The following is a 23,906-nucleotide window of genomic DNA, read 5'->3' on the forward strand; positions in this document are numbered from 1 at the left end:
TGGTCTCTTGTGGAGAGTTGTCTCAACATGGCAATCATACCACATCTTCTTTCTTTTGTAATCAATGAATTTTGTAAAAGATTTAATGACTGGAGAATTTCAGAAAAGGTATCAAAAGTTCACATGAATAATTTAAGCGCTCATCTGTATATTATGAACATTCATTACTATATAAATAAAGTGTATTTTCTTTCAATTCTAAGTTTACTAATCGATCCATGGTGGTCATTGATATAGTATACAGACCCTCTATTAAGTAAACTCTGTGACCGCCGTGGATAGTAAACTTGAAAATGATAGCAGATAAAATTCTGAAAATACACTTTATTCGTAGTATGTGTATGTTCAAAGTAAAAACGCAAACCGGAAGTATAATCTGACTTAAAATTTCGTCCAATGACGGGACAATATCCGGATGTCTTTTTTCTCGTTTTTCTCCCAAAATAACTCAATCTGAATAATCATATGAATGGATGACAAATGCGACTATGCACTGTACCTATAGGACACAGAGGCGTGTTGATTAATTTATTGTGGAAAGAGGAGAAGCGACACCAAAAATGAGGTCTTCTCGTTTAATAGTAGATAATAATAATAATAATAATAATAATAATAATAATAATAATAATAATAATAATAATAATAATAATAATAAAAAATAATAATAATTATAATTATAATAATAATAATTATAATTATAATTATAATTATAATTATAATTATAATAATAATAATAATAATAATAATACTATAATAACCAGGTGCTCTGCAGGGTGCAGCTTTATACGACTGCAGCAGTCGAACCCTGAACAGTTAGGGCAGGTATTGACACAACATTCAAGCTAGATACAGCTCTGAATTTGGATATGAGTTACTGACACAAAACAAATGTCAAGATCTTACAAATCTATTGCGCAATATTGTGCAATTAAAGATTTATTCTTTTAACTTTTCAACCAGATACTCCGCAGGGCGCAGCTTTATACCGCAGATTTCGAACCCTGAACATTGGGGCAAGTATGGACACAACATTCAAGCTTGATTATAGATATAGCTCTGAATTTGGATTGTGATTAAACAGTTGACACAACACAGGTTTCGGACACATAATGAATGTGGTCTTTAGAACTTAAACTTAAAAACTTTAAATTTTAAATTGGACATTACCTATTATGGTCCAATATCCAAAATCTAAATACATGGTTAGATTAGCATATCAAAGAACTCCAAGAATTCAATTTTTGATGAAATCAAATAGAGTTCAATTTTGGTTCCTTTAGACCTCAATGTGGACCAATCTGATAACCTGGCACAAACATCAAAAATCTAAATACATGGTTAGATTAAACATATATCAAAGAACCCCATATATACAATTTTTGTTGAAATCAAACAAAGTTTAATTTTGGACCGCAATTTGGACCAACTTGAAAACTGGGCCTATAATAACAAGAGTGCACACGCTGAAATGTCTCGCCTTCTATACTAATCATTGATATTATGTTGATAGTCCTAAGTAAAAAGCTAAGCTTTATAACAACTGTACCATAAACTTAACATTAACCAAGATAACTAAACAAAGACCAATGAACCTTGAAATGATGTCAAGGTCAGATGAACCATGCCAGGCAGACATGTACAGCTAACAATGCTTCTATACAACATATATAGTTGACCTATTACTTATAGTTTTAAGAAAAATAGACCAAAACACAAAAACTTAACACTGTGCAATGAACCGTGAAAATGAGGTCACGGTCAAATAAAACCTGGGCGACTGACATAAAGATCATAAAATATTTCCATACACCAAATATAGTTGACCTATGGCATATACCGGTAGTATTAAATAAAAAGACCAAAACTCAAAAACTTAACTTTGACCACTGAACCATGAAAATGAGGTCAAGGTCACATGACATCTGCCCGCTAGACATGTACACCTTACAATCATTCCATACAACAAATATAGTAGACCTATTGCATATAGTATGAGAACAACAGACCAAAACACAAAAATTTAACTATAACCACTGAACCATGAAAATGAGGTCAAGGTCAGATGACACCTGCCAGTTGGACATGTACACCTTACAGTCCTTCCATACACCGAATATACTAGCCCTATTGCTTATAGTATCTGAGATATGGACTTGACCACCAAAACTTAACCTTGTTCACTGATCCATGAAATGAGGTCGAGGTCAAGTGAAAACTGTCTGACAGACATGAGGACCTTGCAAGGTACGCACATATCAAATATAGTTATCCTATTACTTATAATAAGAGAGAATTCAACATTACAAAAAAATTTGAACTTTTTTTTCAAGTGGTCACTGAACCATGAAAATGAGGTCAAGGACATTGGACATGTGACTGACGGAAACTTCCTAACATGAGGCATCTATATACAAAGTATGAAGCATCCAGGTCTTCCACCTTCTAAAATATAAAGCTTTTAAGAAGTTAGCTAACGCCGCCGCCGTAGCCGCCGCCGCCGCCGGATCACTATCCCTATGTCGAGCTTTCTGCAACAAAAGTTGCAGGCTCGACAAAATTATAAGTACATGTTTAGATTCAGCATATTAAAAAAAACAAGAATTCAATTTTTGTTGAAATCAAACAAATTTTGGACCCCAATTGGACCAACTTAAAAACTGGGCCAATAATCAAAAATCTAAGTATATGTTTAAATTCAGCATACCAAAGAACCCCAAGAATTCAATTTTTATTAAAATCAAACTTAGTTTAATTTTGGACCCTTAGGACCTTAATGTAGACCAATTTGAATGGGACCAAAAATTAAGAATCTACATACACAGTTAGAACCCCAATTATTCAATTTTTGACGAATTCAAACAAAGTTTAATTTTGGACCCTTTGGGCCCCTTATTCCTAAACTGTTGGGACCAAAACTCCCAAAATCAATCCCAACCTTCCTTTTATTGTCATAAACCTTGTGCTTAAATTTCATAGTTTTCTATTTATTAATACTTAAGTTATGGTGCGAAAACCAAGGAAATGCTTATTTGGGCCCCTTTTTGGCCCCTAATCCCTAAACTGTTGGGACCTCAACTCCCAAAATCAATCTCAACCTTCTTTTGTGTTCATAAACCTTGTGTTTGAATTTCATTGATTTCTATTTACTTATACTAAAGTTATTGTGAGAAAACCAAGAATAATGCTTATTTGGGCCCTTTTTTGGCCCCTAATTCCTAAACTGTTGGGACCAAAACTCCCAAAATCAATCCCAACCTTCCTTTTGTGGTCATAAACCTTGTGTCAAAATTTTATAGATTTTTATTTACTTAAACTAAAGGTATAGTGCGAAAACCAAGAAAATGCTTATTTGGGCCCTTTTTGGCCCCTTATTCCCAAACTTCCAAAATCGATCCAGCCTTCCTTTTATGGTCATAAACCTTTGTTTAAATTTCATAGATTTAAAGTTATAGTGCGAAAACCAAAAGTCTTCAGACGCCGACTAAGGACGACGACGACGCCAACGTGATACAAAAATACGACCAAAAAATTTCAATTTTTGCGGTCGTATAATAATAATAATAATAATAATAATAATATAGGGTTATTGCATGAATATTGGGGAATATTGTCCCAAGTAGAGTTTTATATTGCATGAGCTTGCGAGTACAATATATGTTCTACGAGGGACAATATTCCCCAATATTCATGCAATAACCCTTTTATTGTATAGCAATATAATATTAATTTTGAAAGTAAAAATAGGTTTCAACTAAGATTTTGTTGTTGATGACGTCATAAATTTTGAATCAGTTTAATTGAGGTCTGGAGTTGGCATGTCAGTAACTGATAGTAGTCAATTGTTAATTTATGTATCATTGCCATTTTGCTTGGTTTCTTTTGTAAAATGGGCCAGCTGAGGCCCGTCTCCAGGTGAGGGATTTTCTGGCTACGTTGAAGACCCTTTAACAGTTTTCTGCTCTTTGGTCTGGTTGTTGTCTCTTTGACACTTTCCCCATTTCCATTTTATTGTATTGATAGAAAAAACTTCATTCACATATTTTCAGGCTACATTGTGTATAAATAACCAAATCTACTATAAATATAAGATCTAGAAGATGTGGTGTGAATGCAAATGAGACAACTGACTCCACACAGAAGACCAAATGACGTAGAAGTTATGTGTCACTGTACAAACTTCAACAATGAGCAAATGATAAAAACCAATACATCTAAATATTTAATATATACAAATGACATTCTAACAGTTGTGAGCACAATCTTAAAAAGTTCTCCTCCTAAGCTTTACAGTTGTTAACATAAGTTTCAAAGTTGGATGTGCACTGATTGACCTTTAAATCTTTACATAATTATTGCATTTATGCTCTGAACTAACTTTCAGTAACTGCCAGTATGCTTAGATCTATGGTAATTAGTGTCATTAGTCTCGTTGTTATTGTTTTTGGGTGAAATACTAAAATGTTGAGTAAATCAATTTCCAAATTAAATGACTTTTATTGTTTCTTCTTATGCTATGTTATTAATCACTGTCCTCAGTAAGGGAGAAGGTTTTGAGCACTCATACACTTTTTAATCCTGTAGTTAAACTAAAATATTTAAATAACAATAACAAGAGTGCTCACACTGAAATGTCTCATGTGCTTTACCAACAATTGATTTTATGTTGAAAATCTTAAGATTAAAGTTTTCTAAATAGGTTACAGAAGAAACTTAAGGGCGTACGATATAGTTTAGATCCCATATTGAAATTTTGCTGACAATTTGCATATCGGCTATTTTTTGCCTGATTTAATCAAATACCTGTAAGAAAAAATATACCTTCATGTGCTACTTTTTGAGTAAAATTAGGTTGAGTTTTTATATATTTGCTCAAAATTCGGATTTGTGGATGTTTTTTTCCATTCAACAGAAATACATAACTTTTTTGTTTAATAAGATAAACACAAGCTGTTTTTTTTGTTAACGTATTTGTAAATTCTGTTTTATATAAATGTCCTTTAAATTTGTGCAATTTGTTTTTTCAAATAACTTGTATTTATCAAATGTTCAGGAATGTAAAAAAAAACATAATTTTTTGCTGTATATTTATCAAATCTAATATTTATGTTTTCATGAAAGTTGGCAAACATAATCTTCTAATGTAATCAATCCAATTGACATTTTAAAAAAGAGGGGTCCATGAACTTAGTTACATAAGTTTGAATGAAAAAAATCAGTCAAAAACTGAATCTTTTCCTGATAAGTCATAGTTTGACGTTGCAAAAAAATAATATGTTAGCAACCTCATTACCTCCCCTATAACTGTTTCATATGTTCATATGTCCTTAACATTTTAAAAGATCTATTACAATGAGGTCAAGGTCAGGGAAATCTTGTCGGACAGAAATATACAATATACAATTTTTTTAAACACCAAATATAGCTGACATATTGCATATGCTGATTGATTCATCTGGAAAACACAAATGCTTAACATTGATCAATGAACCCTGAAAATGAGGTCAAGGTCATATTATGTTTACCAGACATACATGTGTACTTACTATCTCATTCACCAAATAAAGTTTACCTATTGCCTATTGTACTTTGAAAACAAACATAAACACAAAACTTAACATTAACTAATGAACCCTGAAAATGAGGTCAAGGTCAGATGATATCTGCCTGACAGACATGTACACCTTACAATCATTCCATAAACCAAATACAGTTAACCTATTGCTCATAGTACCTATAAAAATTGACCAAAACACAAAAACTTCACATTGACCAATGAACCATGAAAATATGGTCAAGGTCAGATGAAACTGACAAGAATGACATGTACCCATTACAATCTTTCCATACACCTAATACAGTTGACCTACTGCTTATAGTATTTGAGAAATAGACCTAATCAAGTAACTTTAACCTTTGTCACTGATCCACGAAATGAGGTCCATGGGAAGTGAACTCTGTCTGATGGACATTAATAGGTTGCAAGGAACCCATATACCATATATAGTTATCCTATTACTCTATAAGTGAGAAATTCACAACACAAAAGAATGAGTCATTGAACTATGAAAATGAGTTTAAGGACAATGGACATATGATTGATGGAAATTTGGTAACATAACTGAATTCTTTGCATACAAGATATGAAGCATCCAGATCATCTACTTTCTGCAATATTTTGCTAAATACAAATTGATTACTTGGCCGCTGCTGGATAATAATATCTATGTCTAACATAATGCAACTTTCGTCACAGATGAGACAAAAATCAAAAACTTTTGTTTTATATTTTTATTATTCATGATACATTACACAGAATGAAATTACAACAAATTTCACCCTTCAATACATTAAAAGTGTTCATAAACATTATTATTTGTTCAAAGTAAAAAAACTAAGCAGAAAACCTGCTTTACAGAAATTAATGTTTTCAAATCAATATAAGTTATTGTTTTATCTTTTTTATGTTTGCTTAATCTTAGCTTTCAAAGTTTGAAAATATGATAATTCACTTTAAAATAACTGTTTTAAGACTAGTTTTGTGATGATATTTGAAAAGTTAAATATTTGGCATACACAATTGAAAATATATTTTAATAACTTCCATTTTTAGATACCGGTAAATTTCAAAGCTAAATGTACATGGAATGTTTTAATTGTGAAATAGAAAGTAAGACATATAAGATTATCATTCACTTTCCTTTCAGTCAAAATGTAACAAGTGAACGAAAAAGACATTGACTGTATGTAAATGAACATATATAAAACTATATACAATAACCATCCATTAACAACATATCTATAACAAATAAATTATCATCCAGACTTATACTTCAACACCTCTTGCTTAAAACTCTTAAAGTCAAAATGATCGATAGGCCACACTTTCACAGTCTGTATTCGTACTGAAAATCAAATCAAGTGAGCTTTTGCCCTTTTAGTCTATGTGAGGTTTCCGTCAAAACAGAAAAGTCCTCTACAAATATATGTCTGATACCATCACAGCACAAAAGAATTGACTATACATTGATATCACAAATTTCTCTATCTATGATTGATAACTAGGTTGTAGAGATTGAGAAAAACAAGGAGAGGACTACACAAGTTATACTGTATAAATACACCTACAATATCTTAGGGTGAATTAACAACATGAAGTAAATAATGAACTGAAGTGTTATTGTGTCTGATGTCAATTTAAATATTCAGGGGTTTATAAATATTGGATTTAACCAAAAAAAATTGGCTTAGCCATTCATCAATTATAAATCTGATTGAATATAGCAATTCACAGAAAAATAAGGAAACACAAGAATTTATTGACTTCTGATCCGCCACCACCTATAATACTTCAGTAATTTTTTATGAATTAAATGAACAAACAACTATAACTTCTCTTATCTGTACATCATACTGTGGGTTCATTTATTTTCGTGGGTACCAATTTTCATGGTTTCAGTAAAACTTGCATACCGGTATATATATTCGTGATATCTAATTTTGTGGTTTTGGCCAAGTCTGCATACATTCCTTCAGAAAATTGGCAATTCATAGAATATTTCCCCTGTGTCCACCAAATCCATGAAAAATTGGTAACAATTGCATATAAATGAATCCACAGTATTCATTTTAATGAAATTACTAATTCATTTTGAAACCTTGAGAGTTTAATGGTTCAATTTTTTTTGTTTTGTTCCATTTCTGAAGAAAATTAACCTTATACATTGTGTGGCATGTTTTCAGGAGAATGTTGAAGTTAATGTTAGTTATATTTCTTGGTGGCATCATCATAAGAAGGCGGACATGATGGTGGTGTTACCATGTGTACATTGTGTGGTGCATTGGGATTATAATAAGCACTGGCAGCAGCCTCTCTAGCTTTCTCATCTGTAAATATAAGGGGAAAAAATGTTAAATGCTAAATGCATATAAATATGTGTTATAAATTGTAAAGGTAGAATTCTATGAGCATAGCTTACAATTTTAGGCCTTTTATTACTCTCCCTATTCCAGATGAACATGACTCACAGGGGAGATAATAACGTCTGTCCTTAACTTTAAAATATTACAAAATCTGTTTTAAGGTAGATTCATGGTATACCGCCATCTTGAATTGTACAATCACAGTACAAAATCGGTCTAGTTATTTGCCCAAATCAGCAAATTTGGAAACACATTTGCAATTTAATGGTTAGACTGTTTATTTATATAAAGAAAACTTGTTAATTTATTGTATTATCAAAATATTTTAACAAATATCAACCTTTTTGGTTTTTAAAATCATTTTTTCAAATGAGCCATTTAAGGGGAGATAACTCTTTTAGTACAAAATTTATACTGGGCTAATAGGGAAATTTTTTATTTTTACTTGTGGCAAGAAAACAAGTTCGGTGACACCATGTTTTCTTTTATTTTCTTAAAAGATATTATGCAATCTATCTTCTCACAATTTATTTCAAAATTCTATCTCATAGAATTTGTTTTATGCACTCTTATGTGTTTTTTCATGAACAAACTAACCAAATTTAGGCAATTTTCAACGACTCATAGCTTGAAAAATAGCACGGTGACCTATACTTTTTATTATATTTTTGAAAAAGCATAGTAAAATCTTCATTTTGGCAAATTATAAGAAAATTCTGTCTCAAAAAACATTTACTTATGATCTACCTTAATCAGTTTCAAGTAAAGGTGAAAAAAAGGTTTTCTGTGTCCCTATAATCTTTAATCTAATTTGCAAAAAACAGTTACATAAATTCATTGAAATAATAAGATTGATTGATTGATTTTAGTCAGTTAACGCCACTTTCAGCACACTTTGCTTTATCATGGTGGTCAGTTTTTATTGGTGAAAGCCAAAGTTCACAAAGAGAACAGCAAACTTTTGTCTGGAAAACCTTTATTCTGAGTCAACTAAGCTAGGAGTCAAGCATACCTGTACAAGCCATGTTGGAACTTACAACTTTAGTATTGACAGGCTACTTATAATTAGAGTATAATCATCAAATCCACTTCACAAAGGTGAATTTTTACATTGACCATTATAATAAAAGAACATTATAGTAGATCATGTTTCTCATAATTAAAACAGAATTAGAACTATTGCATTTTGTTAATTATATATACCTGAACCGTATCCATTGGCTTGGTATGGTTGAGGTGGTGGTGCACTTGGGTCAACTCCTGGATAGGGTGGAGGAGCCTCAGTCATATACACATACTCCGCTAAAATAAAAGATCATTTTTCACTATTTTAATTTGAATGAAATTGATATTTATCCTATGTCACATTATTCATTTATAAAGTTGGAGCTATATTTTAAATTAAATTTGCTTGTATCATTGAAAATTATTTGCTAACTCTTTGTCTTTAACAAAACATTTAAGGAATGACTGTAATATTTTTATGCCCCACCTACGATAGTAGAGGGGCATTATGTTTTCTGGTCTGTGCGTCCGTTCGTTCGTTCGTCCGTCCATCTGTTCGTTCGTTCGTCTGTTCGTCCGTCCGTCTGTCCCGCTTCAGGTTAAAGTTTTTGGTCAAGGTAGTTTTTGATGAAGTTGAAGTCCAATCAACTTGAAACTTAGTACAAATGTTCCCTATGATATTATCTTTCTAATTTTAATGCCCCTAATTATATTTTTTATCCATTTTCACGGTCCATTGAACATGGAAAATGATAGTGGGAGTGGGGCATCCGTGTACTTTGGACACATTCTTGTTTCTGTCTATGAAGAAATAACAGTGGTGCAAACTGAAGAACGCGCGTAGCGGGTTACTTAACAGTGTGCACCACATTTTTTATGTTATTTCGAAATAGACAGAAAAAATATTACAGTCATTTCTTATAATTTAACTCTAAATTCCATTTTAAACCGTAGAAAACCATGAAAAAACGTTGATGACGTCACGGTCACATGACTAAATTATGTCTATGGGATGATAACAAAATAACGTCAGCCAATAAGAAGATGCGTTACATTCTAAATTAAATTATTTAGTTTTATCAATATAACGAATGATTGTAGTAACAGAACTCCAAAAACTATCTATTGTATGCCATTGATCATCAAAATATCAGATCGTAATAAGAATCTATGATGACTTATTGAAAGTAATTAGGTCATGAAGCAGGAGGAAAAAATTAAGACAGCATAATATCTACTTCATTTTGAGCTATAGAAAATAGATGGTACAGCATTCAATAGAGTTCTGCTTTCTGTTATGTGAAGAGAGAGCTCTAGAATACCAATTATCTTGAGGGTTATTCTCTTTTGTTGTGGAGGAATAATAACGTCTTGCTAGTTTAGATGCTTTATGATCGTAAGATGATATATATACGTAACAATAACGTTACGTTACATTAACAATAGTGTGCTCGAAAGTACGGGAAACAATTACATAAGATCAAGTGCTAAAGTCTCTTGGCCTATATTCACGACATTCTGGGGGCCTCAAAATGCATAAGAAATAAAATTATTTTAAATGATAAATAATCAAAACTTTAAAGTTCTATAAATGGATCACATTGAAAGTTTTTTGTAATTTCACTTTACGTTAACTGTCCTTCACAAAAATCCTATAACAGTTACTATAGTTCTAATGGATATAACTTCACAATTGGTCGTGTGGTAACAAGTCCTCTAGATGTCCGTACTTTTGCTGCTCGAATAAGTCCATCTCCTCCTTTGATGACGTCTTCTATTGTTCCTAATCTCCATAAAAGTCGTGGCGATTCACTTCCTAGTTGAACTACGTCACCGATGTTAACTTGTCCAGTATGTTTTCCAGAGGCTCGATGATATTCACGTAATCCGGTAAGATATTCATTAGACCAGCGTTTTGCGAAATGGTCTAATAAGAGTCCTTTTCTCTCAAATAGTTTGTTTGCTGTGATCGTATCAAGTTCTTGAATATTCGCGTTGTGTTTGTCGTTGTGCATCTCTGTGGTCGTAATAATCCTCCCGTGTAAAAGATGAGATGGCGTCAAGGGTTCGGGATCTCTTATATCTGAAGATATATATGTAAGTGGGCGATTGTTTATAATAGTTTCAATCTCAGTGAGTATTGTTGTCAAAGATTGTTCGCTGACGAGTGCTTTACCAAATACTTTCTTTAATGTCATTTTCGTTAAGCCAATTAGACGTTCCCACCATCCGCCATACCACGGCGCTCCTTTCGGAATGAATTTCCAGTTGATATGTAAATTCAGCTGACTTTGAAGTGCATTTGATGCGGCTACAAATGTAGGTGCGTTATCAGAATAAATAGTTTGCGGTATTCCTTTTCGACTGATAAAACGTCTAAATGCTAGGATAAAAGTGTTCAATGACAAATCAGGTACAAGTTCCAAATGTATAGCTCGTATACATGCACATGTGAATAAACATATATATACCTTTCTCGGTTGTGTTGATGTATCCTTGATGTGTAGAGGTCCGGCAAAATCTATCCCAGTTGTGCAAAATGGTTTGGTGTCTTTTACTCGATCCTTTGGTAGTGGTGGTGGTTCCGGGCTGTTATACGGTTTACCAATTATTTTTTGGCACTGTATGCATTTACGTAAGACACTGTTCACACATTGTCGAATTGCTGGTATCCAGTAAGATTGCCTTATATGTGTTATTGTCTGACCGACTCCTGTATGTAGATTTCTTAGATGTGCGTCCATAATGACAAAATCTGTAAGTTTGTGGTTCTTTGGTAGTAAAATAGGAAACTTCGCATTTTCTTCTATAGATGAATTTTGTATTCTGCCTTTACATCGTATGATTCCATTTTCATCCAAATATAAACGTAACTGTTGTACAAGCGGTAGTGATTTAACTTTCGAGTTTAACGAAATATGTTCTAGCTCTTTCACGAACCTGTCTTGCTGTGTATCTTTGATCCATAAATTCATAGCTAATGAAATTTCCTCTTTTGTTAGACTTGTTCTTAGGTTCCTGTCACCTTGTGAACTCCGTAGTCGATATGGACGTTTTTTCTGGCAGTTCTTAACGAATTTCAAGGCGTATCCAGTTACAGTTAAAAGTTTATTTAGATCAGAATACCTGTTCATGTCTATGATTTGTGATATTTGCGGCGGATCACTTGGTATTTTATCGTCACTTCTGTGTGTCTTTGGTCCGGTGATATTAGATAGCTGAGTGCTTATTTCCACATGTCCTGTCCACGTAGGCCATTTACGCTCGTCCGTTAACCATAGGGGTCCATTCATCCATAATGTCGAATCTTCAAATTGCGATGCAGTCAATCCACGTGTTTGTAGGTCAGCTGGGTTCATTTCTGTGGGTACATATTTCCATTCATGAGTTTCAGTTAGTTCTTTAATTTCACTAACACGATTTTTTACAAACTTGTTAAACGATTTCGATGAGGTGAGCCAATGTAGAACTATTTGGCTATCGCTCCAAAATACTGCTCTTTTGATTCCTAAGTTTTTGATTACATCTTTTGAGAGTCGTGCTCCAATCACTGCAGCCATTAATTCTAATTTTGGTAGAGTTATTAATTTTAACGTTGCAACACGGTTCTTTGCGATAACAAGTGTCGACTCTGTGCCTTTACTCAAGTAAACGGAAGCTCCATATGCTTTCTGACTTGCATCAACAAAAATGTGTAGAGTAGACTCGCTAGTTTCTTCGTCCTCGTTTGCAAAATAGTATCTCTGTATTTTCAGTTTCGTAGTTATCTGTAAGATGTCATTCTTCACATCGGTCCATTCGTTTTCAATTTCTTTTGGTAGTTTCTCGTCCCATGCATATCCTTTTTTCCAAAGTTCTTGAATAAGTGTTTTTGCTCTAATTGTTATCGGTCCGAGTAGTCCTAACGGGTCATATATAGCGGAAGACTGTCTCAAAAGTTCACGTTTTGTCAACTGTGTGTCCATCTTTAATTGTTTTGTTTCGGCAAAGCTGAGTGTATCTGATTCTGCATCCCAGCGCATTCCCAATATTTTTGTCTCCTTGTCTGAATCCAATACTCTTTCCGATAGGGCCAAATCTCTGAGTTTGTCGCTGTTAGACATCCATGACCGTAAATTGAAGCCTCCCTGTTTTAGCAGTTCTCTGGATTCATTAAAGTATTTAATTGCGGATTCTTCTGAGTTCATGCTAGATAGTACATTGTCAACATATAGATCTTCTTGTAGAATTGTTGCTACTTTGCTCTGATTCATGGATAAATGTTTCAGTAATGTTGCGTTTAAAATAAACGGCGAACACGTTGCTCCAAAAAGAACAACTTTGAATCTGTACATAATTAACTCACTTGTTGGGTCAGTTGAATCGGACAACCAAAAGAAACGTGTGTGGCGTCTCGGTCATCATTATCAAGTCTTACTTGTAAAAATGCTTTTTCTATGTCCGTTGTGATGCCATATTTTCCTAATCTAAATCTTGTAAGAATGCTTGTCAATTTATTTAAAATAGGTGGTGCTGAAGATAGGCAGTCATTAAGGCTGGGTAAATCTGGATTTCCATGGCAACTGCAGTCATATACAATCCTAATAGGGGTCGTGTTTGAATCTTTCTTAACGGGATGGTGTGGTATGTAGTGAATTCTTCCATGCTCGCGATCTATTTCTGTAGTGGGTACCTTTTCTATGAAGTCTTTCAGTTCCTGTTCTTTGATAATCTTGTCGTATAGATTTAACATATCCGGATCTTTAGCCAACCTTTCTATAACATTCTGGGTCCTCCTTCTTGCTATATATTCATTAGTGGGTAATTCGGGATGATCTGGTTTCCATGGCAGTTTTGCGACATATTTATTTTCCTTAAAAGTTATGCTAGAGTTTTGGTACTCAAGCATTAGGTTTTGTACATTTTTTGTGTTTTCATCAGAATCCGCCTCTAATCCGCTCGACTCAATTTCCCAAAATTTCTGTAAATCGCACTCCTCGGGTTTGTGCGTCACTAAGACATTCATCATCGTAGAGTTCCATTGTTGAGTGTTGATATCTGTGTTCAGTGGTCCTGATAGCAAATAGCCTATTTTGGATTTAACTGCTGTTGGTCCGTCACCTCGAATAACTTCATCTTGTACTAAAGACCAGTAGTAGTCTGCTCCAACGAGAAGTGAAATGGAAAACTTTTCATCCTGCGTGACTGGGTGGGCAAGTTGTAATCCTCGTAAATAGGGCAAGCTGTTAATGTTTACTCGTTTCTTCATATGTATCGGTGCGGCAATTTTTGGAACAATAATTACTTCCATTGGAATTCTTTCTTTTCTTTCGGTCTCAACGGATAATGTTGCTTTCTCCAGGTTGCGTACCTCACCTTCTTTCCCGCCAAATGCAGAAATTTGCATGCTTACTATACCAGTTGGTTTGATATGAAGTTTCTCTACTAGTTCTTGAGAAATAAATGAATTCTGGGCGCCTTCATCGAGTAGAATGTTAGTCATTACACTTTCATCATGGTACCATACGGGCGCTACGGCGGTTTTCAATAAAATTTCGGTATGTGCTGTAACGGCAGAATGCATAGCGGCGCTCTTTGTTTCCGTTGTACTTTGTAGCTCTTCGTTGACAGGTTTTGTTACGGTTTTATTTTCATTTGAAGTGAAGTTTTCATTTAGTAAACTATTACGGCATATGCTACTGTTGATGTTTTTTACTGCAATTTCGGCAACTGTATTTTGACCTGCATTCCGAAACCTTGTGATTACCGAAACAGTTAAAGCAAACTCGTTTTTCCTTTACGATTTGGGTGCGGGCGTTTATATCGGTGATCTTTGTACATTCATTTGGGTGATGCGGGTTTTGACAAAACAAACACGGCCTTTTTGTCTTAACTGAACTATTGTTGTTACTATCTTTAGACCCTGTTGAACTCCATCTATTATTTGTTGTTTCTGTCACGAACGATGCGGTGGGGATAATATCGGTTTCAATAGGATTGGCGTTAGCGGCCTCTTGGATACAAATTTCTTTCTTTATTGCTTTGCGTAAACTTGAAATATCCCAATCATCATTACCGTGGTCCTGAGTAATGTTTTGTCTGACAAAACATGGAAGTTTGTTGAGTATTAGGGGTATTAATAGGCTTCCGTACGATTCCTGATATCGACCCATTCCTTCTAGTTCACGTATATTACTTTCTAGTGTGTCACTGAACGATTTCAGTCCCCTAATTCCTGGCGTTGGTGCAGGCAAATTTAGCAAATTTTGCATGTATGCGTTAACTATTTTGTGTTGTTGGCCAAATCTCTCGTGTAGAATTTGTATAGCTTGATTATAGTTTGTATTAGTCATTTGCATTCCCGAAATACACTGGCTAGCTTCTCCATAAAGTTGCGATTTTAAATAATTAAATCGTTGCACGTCACTCAATGAAGGATTTTCATGTACGGAATTATTATAGGAATCCCAAAAGGCTGACCATTCTAGTAGATTACCGCCGAAAGTTGGCAAGTTGAGTTTAGGCAATTTGTTATAATGACTTGATACTGTGGAGATGGGCATGCTTGACTGGCTTAGGCTTGTTTGCTCTGAGTTGAAAATTATCTGGTTAGAATGTTCTTGCACGCTTGGTTTATTGCATATAAAATCTGATGCATTAGGGTTAAGAGCTGATTGATTTTTAGAATGACTTACTTCTTTTAGGATCTTCTCAATTTTCGTTATTCCAATTTGAATATCTAACTCGTATTTGTCAACTTCTTCAATTTCTTGGTCGAAGTCTTCTTCTTCTTCAATAGATTCTAGAATCTTCTCATTGAGGTCAGACAATGTCTTCTTCTTGGTTTTGATGAGCTCCATCATGGATCTGAGGTTGATAACATCTTGATGCGGTTCTTCTGTCGGGTCTGCTTTTTTCAGTAGCTTTATTACTGCTCGTCGATGTGCGGCTCGTACTGTTTTGAGTTTCGAACTCATCTCTAGTTGTGGTTTTCGTCACGGCACCAATATCTTGAGGGTTATTCTCTTTTGTTGTGGAGGAATAATAACGTCTTGCTAGTTTAGATGCTTTATGATCGTAAGATGATATATATACGTAACAATAACGTTACGTTACATTAACAATAGTGTGCTCGAAAGTACGGGAAACAATTACATAAGATCAAGTGCTAAAGTCTCTTGGCCTATATTCACGACACCAATACTTACGTGGTGGAGCTGTTGGGAATGTCTGGTAGGGCACCCAATCATAATATCCGTTCTGTGGGGGTGAATATGATGGGGGTGGGGCTTGGTAAAAATTGCCCTGGGGTGGTATATATGGTGGAGGTTGTTGTACTCTATTCCTTGATGCTGAAAAGAAATTGTTACATATTATATTTATAAACTAAGAAGATGTGGTATGACTACCAATGAGACAACTGTCCATTAGAGATCTAATGATATTCATAGATATACTGTGGATTCGTTATTATTCGTTCATACCAATTTTTGTAGATTTCATGGGTACAAGAGAATCACGAATTTAAAATGAAATACAAATTTTCTTAATTAACATATGTAGACTTTGGCAAAACCACAAAATCAAATGAATCAACAGTAAGCAACTTGTTGGTTTCTCATAATTATTTAATGAAGAAAAAGTATTGCGGTTCTTTGTTTTTTTTTCAAATTCAAATCTTTAACAAACAACAGATCATCACACACTTTATCTCCCTTTGACAAACAGAACTGTCCTGTCCTACACTTGGAACGCAGGCTTCACACAGCTTTTCCTAACTCAGCAGCATTACACCTATTCATTCAGAAATGTCCTGTCCTGCACTTTTAACTAATGCTCCCAGCATCCACACAGCTTGTCTACCTCAGCATCATTTCATGCATTTATCTCCCTTTGACAAACAGAACTAGCCTACACAGTTTGTACTCTATACAGGTTGTCCCAACTCTTAGACATGAAAATAGGTACCTCCCTTTTTATCTTACCTAATTGTCCAGCTTTCAACATAGCTTGTCCAAATTCTATTGCACCTCCATTGTTGAACCATAACTTGATCTTTGCTTGACCTTCCCAATTACCTATAGAGATTTTAAAAATGTTATATTGTTGTTGTTTTTCAAGCAAGTATGGTTACATTCAATTTGATTTATGGTTTATAGAAATAGAAAACTAACACATACAAAAGATAAAACTTGACTTTGTGACATGTTATTATCAAATTTTAAAAGTGTCTGACACAATCCTACAAATGACAAAGAAATTGTAATTTAATCAATTACATTGAAAGTAATCAGACCCATATCTGCTTCTGGGATCAAAACAATATCTCTTAGAAACTTTAAATTAGTGTTTCTGTATGAAGTTTAACCAGATGCTCCGCAGGGCGCAGCTTTATAAGACCACAGAGGTTGAACCCTTGGGGCAAGTATGGACGCAACATTCAAGCTGGATTCAGCTCTAAATTTTGGATTGTGATTAAATAGTTGACACAGTATAGGTTTCTAACACAGAATGAATGTGGTCTAATAAACCTAAAATTTGTTTTTTGCCTTTGAGCAATTCACTATGCTGTTGAATATTAATCCTCTCAAAAAAATGTTTGAAGAAATTTTCATTTTATTTATGAATCTGAAATGAGAAAAATTAAACCCCCATCCCCATTTTTTTTCACATCCCCCTTTTCCTTATTCCAAAACTGATCTCAATTCAAATTACTAATGGAGTTTGCAACAATAACTACTCATTTAAATACATCATAAAATATTAAAATGTAAAAAGGTGCTTGTTATCACTGAATGGTAAAGATTGTTTTAATTCATCAGTTGGTAGTAAAAGTGAATATACATTGCATATTGTATAAAACAATGATTTAAGTTGATTCAACTACTATTCTGGACAAAGAAAGATAACTCCAATTTAAAGCTTCTTGCTATTGCGCAATATTGTGCAATTAGATATTTCTTGCTATTGCGCAATACTGTGCAATTGAAAATACTTGCTATTGCACAATACTGTGCAATTGAAGATTTCTTGCTATTGCACAATACTGTGCAATTGAAAATTTCTTGATATTGCACAATACTGTGCAATTGAAGATTTCTTGCTATTGCTGAATACTGTGCAATTGAAAATATCTTGCTATTGCACAATACTTAATATAATAATTTTGGATCCTGATTTGGACCAACTTGAAAACTGGGCCCATAATCAATAATCTAAGTACATGTTTAGATTCAGCATATCAAAGAAGCCCAAGAATTCAATTTTTGTTAAAATCAAACTTAGTTTAATTTTGAACCCTTTGGACTTTAATGTAGACCAATTTGAAAACGGGACCAAAAAATTAAGAAATCTACATACACAGTTAGATTTGGCATATCAAAGAACCCCAATTATTCAATTTTGATGAAATCAAACAAAGTTTAATTTTGGACCCCAATTTGGACCAGCTTGAAAACTGGGCCAATAATCAAAAATCTAAGTACATTTTTAGATTCAGCATATCAAAGAACCCCAAGGATTCAATTTTTGTTAAAATCAAACTTTAAGTTTAATTTTGGACCCTCTGGACCTTAATGTAGACCAATTTGAAAACGGGACCAAAAATTAACAATCTACATACGCAGTTAGATTTGGCAAATCAAAGAACCCCAATAATTTATTTTTTTGATGAAATCAAATAAAGTTTATTTTTGGACGCTTTGGGCCCCTTATTCCTAAACTGTTGGGACCAAAACTCCCAAAATCAATCCCAACCTTCCTTTTATGGTCATAAACCTTGTGATTAAATTTCATAGATTTCTATTTACTAATACTAAAGTTATGGCGCGAAAACCAAAAATAATGCTTATTTGCCTAAACAGTTGGAACCAAAACTCCCAAAATCAATCCCAACCTTCCTTTCCAACGTGATACCAATATACGACCAAAAAATTTTCAATTTTTGTGGTCGTATAAAGAGAAAAGGTTACCTTGTATATATAATTACAACTTCTTTCATACTTGCAATACATTAATGAACTTTTTGAAAAACTATTCAACGTTTGAACTGTACATCACATTGATACCTACCTCCCTGTTCTGCATTTACTTTGCCTTTTATATAATTGGCCCCAAATATAGGTTGTTCTAACTCCACCTCCCTCATACACATAAATGGTATACTGAAGGATTTCAACATGTCTGATGAACTATTGTTGTTAAATATCACCTAAAATCACAAAGAAACAAACCTAAAACAAAAGCATCTTTAAATGGCCTGTACGATTTTTGAATATTTGAAAAGTTATTTACCAATATAATAATACTGTAAAAGTATACGGGAAATACCAATAGTATTAGCCTGTACAACAGAGTGAACAGACCACACAAATCACCAGGAAATACCAATAGTATTAGCCTGTACAACAGAGTGAACAGATCACACAAATCACCAACAAATACCAATAGTATTAGCCTGTACAACAGAGTGAACAGACCACAAATCACCAGGAAATACCAATAGTATAAGCCTGTACAACAGAGTGAACAGATCACACAAATCACCAGGAAATACCAATAGTATTAGCCTGTACAACAGAGTGAACAGATCACACAAATCACCAGGTAATACCAATAGTATTAGCTTGTACAACAGAGTGAACAGATCACACAAATCACCAGGAAATACCAATAGTATTAGCCTGTACAACAGAGTGAACAGATCACACAAATCACCAGGAAATACCAATAGTATTAGCCTGTACAACAGAGTGAACAGATCACACAAATCACCAGGAAAATACCAATAGTATTAGCCTGTACAACAGAGTGAACAGATCACACAAATCACCAGGAAATACCAATAGTATTAGCCTGTACAACAGAGTGAACAGACCACACAAATCACCAGGAAATACCAATAGTATTAGCCTGTACAACAGAGTGAACAGATCACACAAATCACCAGGAAATACCAATAGTATTAGCCTGTATAACAGAGTGAACAGATCACACAAATCACCAGGAAATACCAATAGTATTAGCCTGTACAACAGAGTGAACAGATCACACAAATCACCAGGAAATACCAATAGTATTAGCCTGTACAACAGAGTGAACAGATCACACAAATCACCAATACTAATAGTATTAGCCTGTACAACAGAGTGAACAGATCACACAAATCACCAGGAAATACCAATAGTATTAGCCTGTACAACAGAGTGAACAGATCACACAAATCACCAGGAAATACCAATAGTATTAGCCTGTACAACAGAGTGAACAGATCACACAAATCACCAGGAAATACCAATAGTATTAGCCTGTACAACAGAGTGAACAGATCCACACAAATCACCAGGAAATACCAATAGTATTAGCCTGTACAACAGAGTGAACAGACCACACAAATCACCAGGAAATACCAATAGTATAAGCCTGTACAACAGAGTGAACAGACCACACAAATCACCAGGAAATACCAATAGTATTAGCCTGTACAACAGAGTGAACAGATCACACAAAATCACCAGGAAATACCAATAGTATTAGCCTGTACAACAGAGTGAACAGATCACACAAATCACCAGGAAATACCAATAGTATTAGCCTGTACAACAGAGTGAACAGATCACACAAATCACCAGGAAATACCAATAGTATTAGCCTGTACAACAGAGTGAACAGATCACACAAATCACCAGGAAATACCAATAGTATTAGCCTGTACAACAGAGTGAACAGATCACACAAATCACCAGGAAATACCAATAGTATTAGCCTGTACAACAGAGTGAACAGATCACACAAATCACCAGGAAATACCAATAGTATTAGCCTGTACAACAGAGTGAACAGATCACACAAATCACCAGGAAATACCAATAGTATTAGCCTGTACAACAGAGTGAACAGATCACACAAATCACCAGGAAATACCAATAGTATTAGCCTGTACAACAGAGTGAACAGATCACACAAATCACCAGGAAATACCAATAGTATTAGCCTGTACAACAGAGTGAACAGATCACACAAATCACCAGGAAATACCAATAGTATTAGCCTGTACAACAGAGTGAACAGATCACACAAATCTCCAAAAATACCAATAGTATTAGCATGTACAGCAGAGTGAACAGACCACACAATCACCAGGAAATACCAATAGTATTAGCCTGTACAACAGAGTGAACAGATCACACAAATCACCAGGAAATACCAATAGTATTAGCCTGTACAACAGAGTGAACAGACCCACACAAATCACCAGGAAATACCAATAGTATAAGCCTGTACAACAGAGTGAACAGATCACACAAATCACCAGGAAATACCAATAGTATTAGCTTGTACAACAGAGTGAACAGACCACACAAATCACCAATACCAATAGTATTAGCCTGTACAACAGAGTGAACAGACCACACAAATCACCAGGAAATACCAATAGTATTAGCCTGTACAACAGAGTGAACAGACCACACAAATCACCAACACCAAACCAAAAAAATGTATGACAAAAAATAAATAGAAGACACAGTCCAGATAGCCGTTACTATATATAAAACCTTATTGTTATCAGTTAATTTAATGTGGAGTTCAAGTCCAGAAGACATGGAAAAGGTAAAATGGACACAAGTGGTATTATCAAGATCAAGACTCTACAAGTTGTGCTGAGAAACTCCTTACCATCAATGTTATACTTTTGGAAATTGCATTATTGAAGATCAGACAATGGCTTTATATAGTGTTTATTTGGATTACTGAACAGAAAAAGAATAAAATCCTTTTTTGATGGGTGATAATGATAGTACATGTACACCATACCACTTTTAAAGTGACTCGTCAGCCTTATTTCAAATGTTATACTAACTCTGTGAGTGGTTAAATAAACTGTTCCTTTTTTGTTGCCTTTAAAATGTGGTAGTTTGACCCCATCAAATCCCATCTCCACTCCATCACAATATAGTAAAATCCTGCAATGTATATAATAAAATATTTCTAAATCAGAAGTTTTTTATGTAAAATTATTGGTAACATTGCTTGTCTCATTTTGTTTTGTATTTTAGTAACAATCCTATTGTTTGGATTTTATACTAATAAAATTCTTATTCTTATTCTCATTCTTTAATCTTATTTACATCCTTTAAGTATTCTGTCCTTGTTTTGTTAGGTTTAGATATCTGTTAGAAGGTTTAACATGTTTAAGGACATATGATAAATGCATTATAATAACCATGATAACTTATGGTATGTCGTCCAGAATCTGCATGATCTGTCTGAAAATATGGGCATTTCAGGTCTCTTGTTTATGACATATGCATTTAATTAATTACCAAATGTAAATGTGACTGATCATTAAGTTGAGTAACAAAACGACACCTTTAGTGGAGCAGGTACTGTTGATCATTCAAAGATCTTGAGTTCACCCCTGGTTTTTAATAGAATTTAATGGAACAGACAAACAGTAGAGATATCTGATCTCCTGGTAAAAGTCTGGACTACTTCGACAATTCTGAAGCCACCAAAATTAATCATTAATTTTTAGTTTAAACTTTGCTATGGTTACCAGAGATTTGTTTTGGAGGTTGAAATCACCCTCTCATGTATTTAAATTTCCAGCGCACCAAGTCAGGATCGAACCTGGGCCTTCAGCACTGTAGCCATTGGTCTTAAGCACTAAACCACCAACCCACATTGTGAATATACAATACCAATACACTCTAAATGGACACATACTCGACCCAGTAGATAGTGCCAAAGTACTTGGGAGTTTCAATATCAAACAATTTCTATGGAACAAACATATCAATAGTGTTACAGCAAAGGGTAACCAAACACTTGGGTTTGTTAAACAAAACCTAAAAGAATGTACAAGGAAAGTAAAGGCTGCTGGCTATACAACACTCATGCGACCTGTCATAGAGTATGCTTTTACTATATTGGACCCAACCAACCAAGCAAGCATCAACACACTAGAACTCATACAGAAAGAGAGCTGCTAGATTTGTTTGTAATGACTACACATCACGCCCACCAGGGTGTGTCACTACAATGTTAGAGGACCTAAAATGGGACACATTACAGACAAGACGCCGTGACAACAGGCTATGCATGCTCTATCATATCCAGAATGAGCTGATAGACTTCAACCAGAGTACTTACCTCAAAGGTGGCCACAGTAGAACTCGTGGAGGACACAAGTTTTACCAACAGAGTCACCAGTGACGTCTACAAGAACTCCTTCTTTCCAAAAACAATCATGGAATCGAATACATTACCTGCCAGGGTTGCTGAAGCGGTATCAGTTGAAGATATCCGCTCAGGGCTACAGACAACACATTAATACCAGACTGAACGATTGCACATAATTTTAACCGTAAAAACCTGATTTTATCGTAAATACTGTATATAGCCTTAGGGGACTAGATATGTAATGTCACAACGGGTAGTCCCGCAGATGAAGAAGAAGAAGAAATGTAGGTTTTTTTATTTGACTTATGATTATGATTGCCCCTTTATCTTTGGTATATAATATAGAATACAATTCAATAAACTGTTTTCTGAATTCATAAAAAAAATATGATTGCAATTCTATTCTTGTTTACTGTAAGTCAATATACCGTTCGCCAGCATATATCAAAACGCCTCCATGGGCATGTGCTGTGTTCAATGACATTATTTCTTTTCAAATAATGTTATATTGCGTTCTACGCTGTTTTCACCAAGAAGTAATGAATAAGAATCACTTGTCAGTTGACGTAATATAAAAATCTCTTGACTGTACGGGTTAAAGAAATATAAAATCTAGAAAACTCCGAATAGATTAATCTTTTGGTCTTTAAAACGTTTTACATAAGCCTTATATTAGACTAAGTTTCAAGCATATTTTTCAATCTCGCCGTATTTATTTTCCATTTCCGGGAAAATGTAAACAGAATCATGACTTACAAAACCAAGTAGGCTAATAAAAAAACACACAAACAAACATGACAAAAAAATTAAATATTACAAAG

At 34.2% G+C, this 23,906-nt stretch overlaps 1 protein-coding gene across 1 annotated transcript; it reads right to left on the reverse strand.

Moving 5' to 3' along the window:
* Window positions 1-6,273: 6,273 nt before the first annotated feature.
* On the reverse strand, window positions 6,274-23,699 carry LOC139504983 (WW domain-binding protein 2-like). The gene is made up of 7 exons (XM_071294853.1): window positions 23,514-23,699; window positions 21,764-21,866; window positions 18,976-19,114; window positions 16,890-16,982; window positions 16,113-16,256; window positions 9,124-9,222; window positions 6,274-7,884 (listed from the first exon to the last, which is right to left on the reverse strand). The coding sequence occupies exons 1-7, from the start codon at window positions 23,567-23,569 to the stop codon at window positions 7,760-7,762; spliced, it is 759 nt and encodes a 252-aa protein (XP_071150954.1). The 5' UTR covers window positions 23,570-23,699; the 3' UTR covers window positions 6,274-7,759.
* Between the last annotated feature and the right edge of the window lie 207 nt (window positions 23,700-23,906).

The sequence above is a fragment of the Mytilus edulis genome, unplaced genomic scaffold, assembly GCF_963676685.1.
Source record: "Mytilus edulis unplaced genomic scaffold, xbMytEdul2.2 SCAFFOLD_387, whole genome shotgun sequence".
NCBI lineage: Eukaryota > Metazoa > Mollusca > Bivalvia > Mytilida > Mytilidae > Mytilus > Mytilus edulis.

What these genes read in the sequence shown, in the direction of transcription:
- LOC139504983 (XM_071294853.1), bottom strand. Translation starts at nt 23,569, where the DNA reads ATGTCATTGAACACAGCACATGCCCATGGAGGCGTTTTGATATATGCT. An exon ending in AGTAAATGCAGAACAGGGAG is followed by an intron (nt 16,983 to 18,975) that starts GTAGGTATCAAT and finishes AAATCTCTATAG; the next exon opens with GTAATTGGGAAGGTCAAGCA. An exon ending in AGCCAATGGATACGGTTCAG is followed by an intron (nt 7,885 to 9,123) that starts GTATATATAATT and finishes TTATATTTACAG; the next exon opens with ATGAGAAAGCTAGAGAGGCT.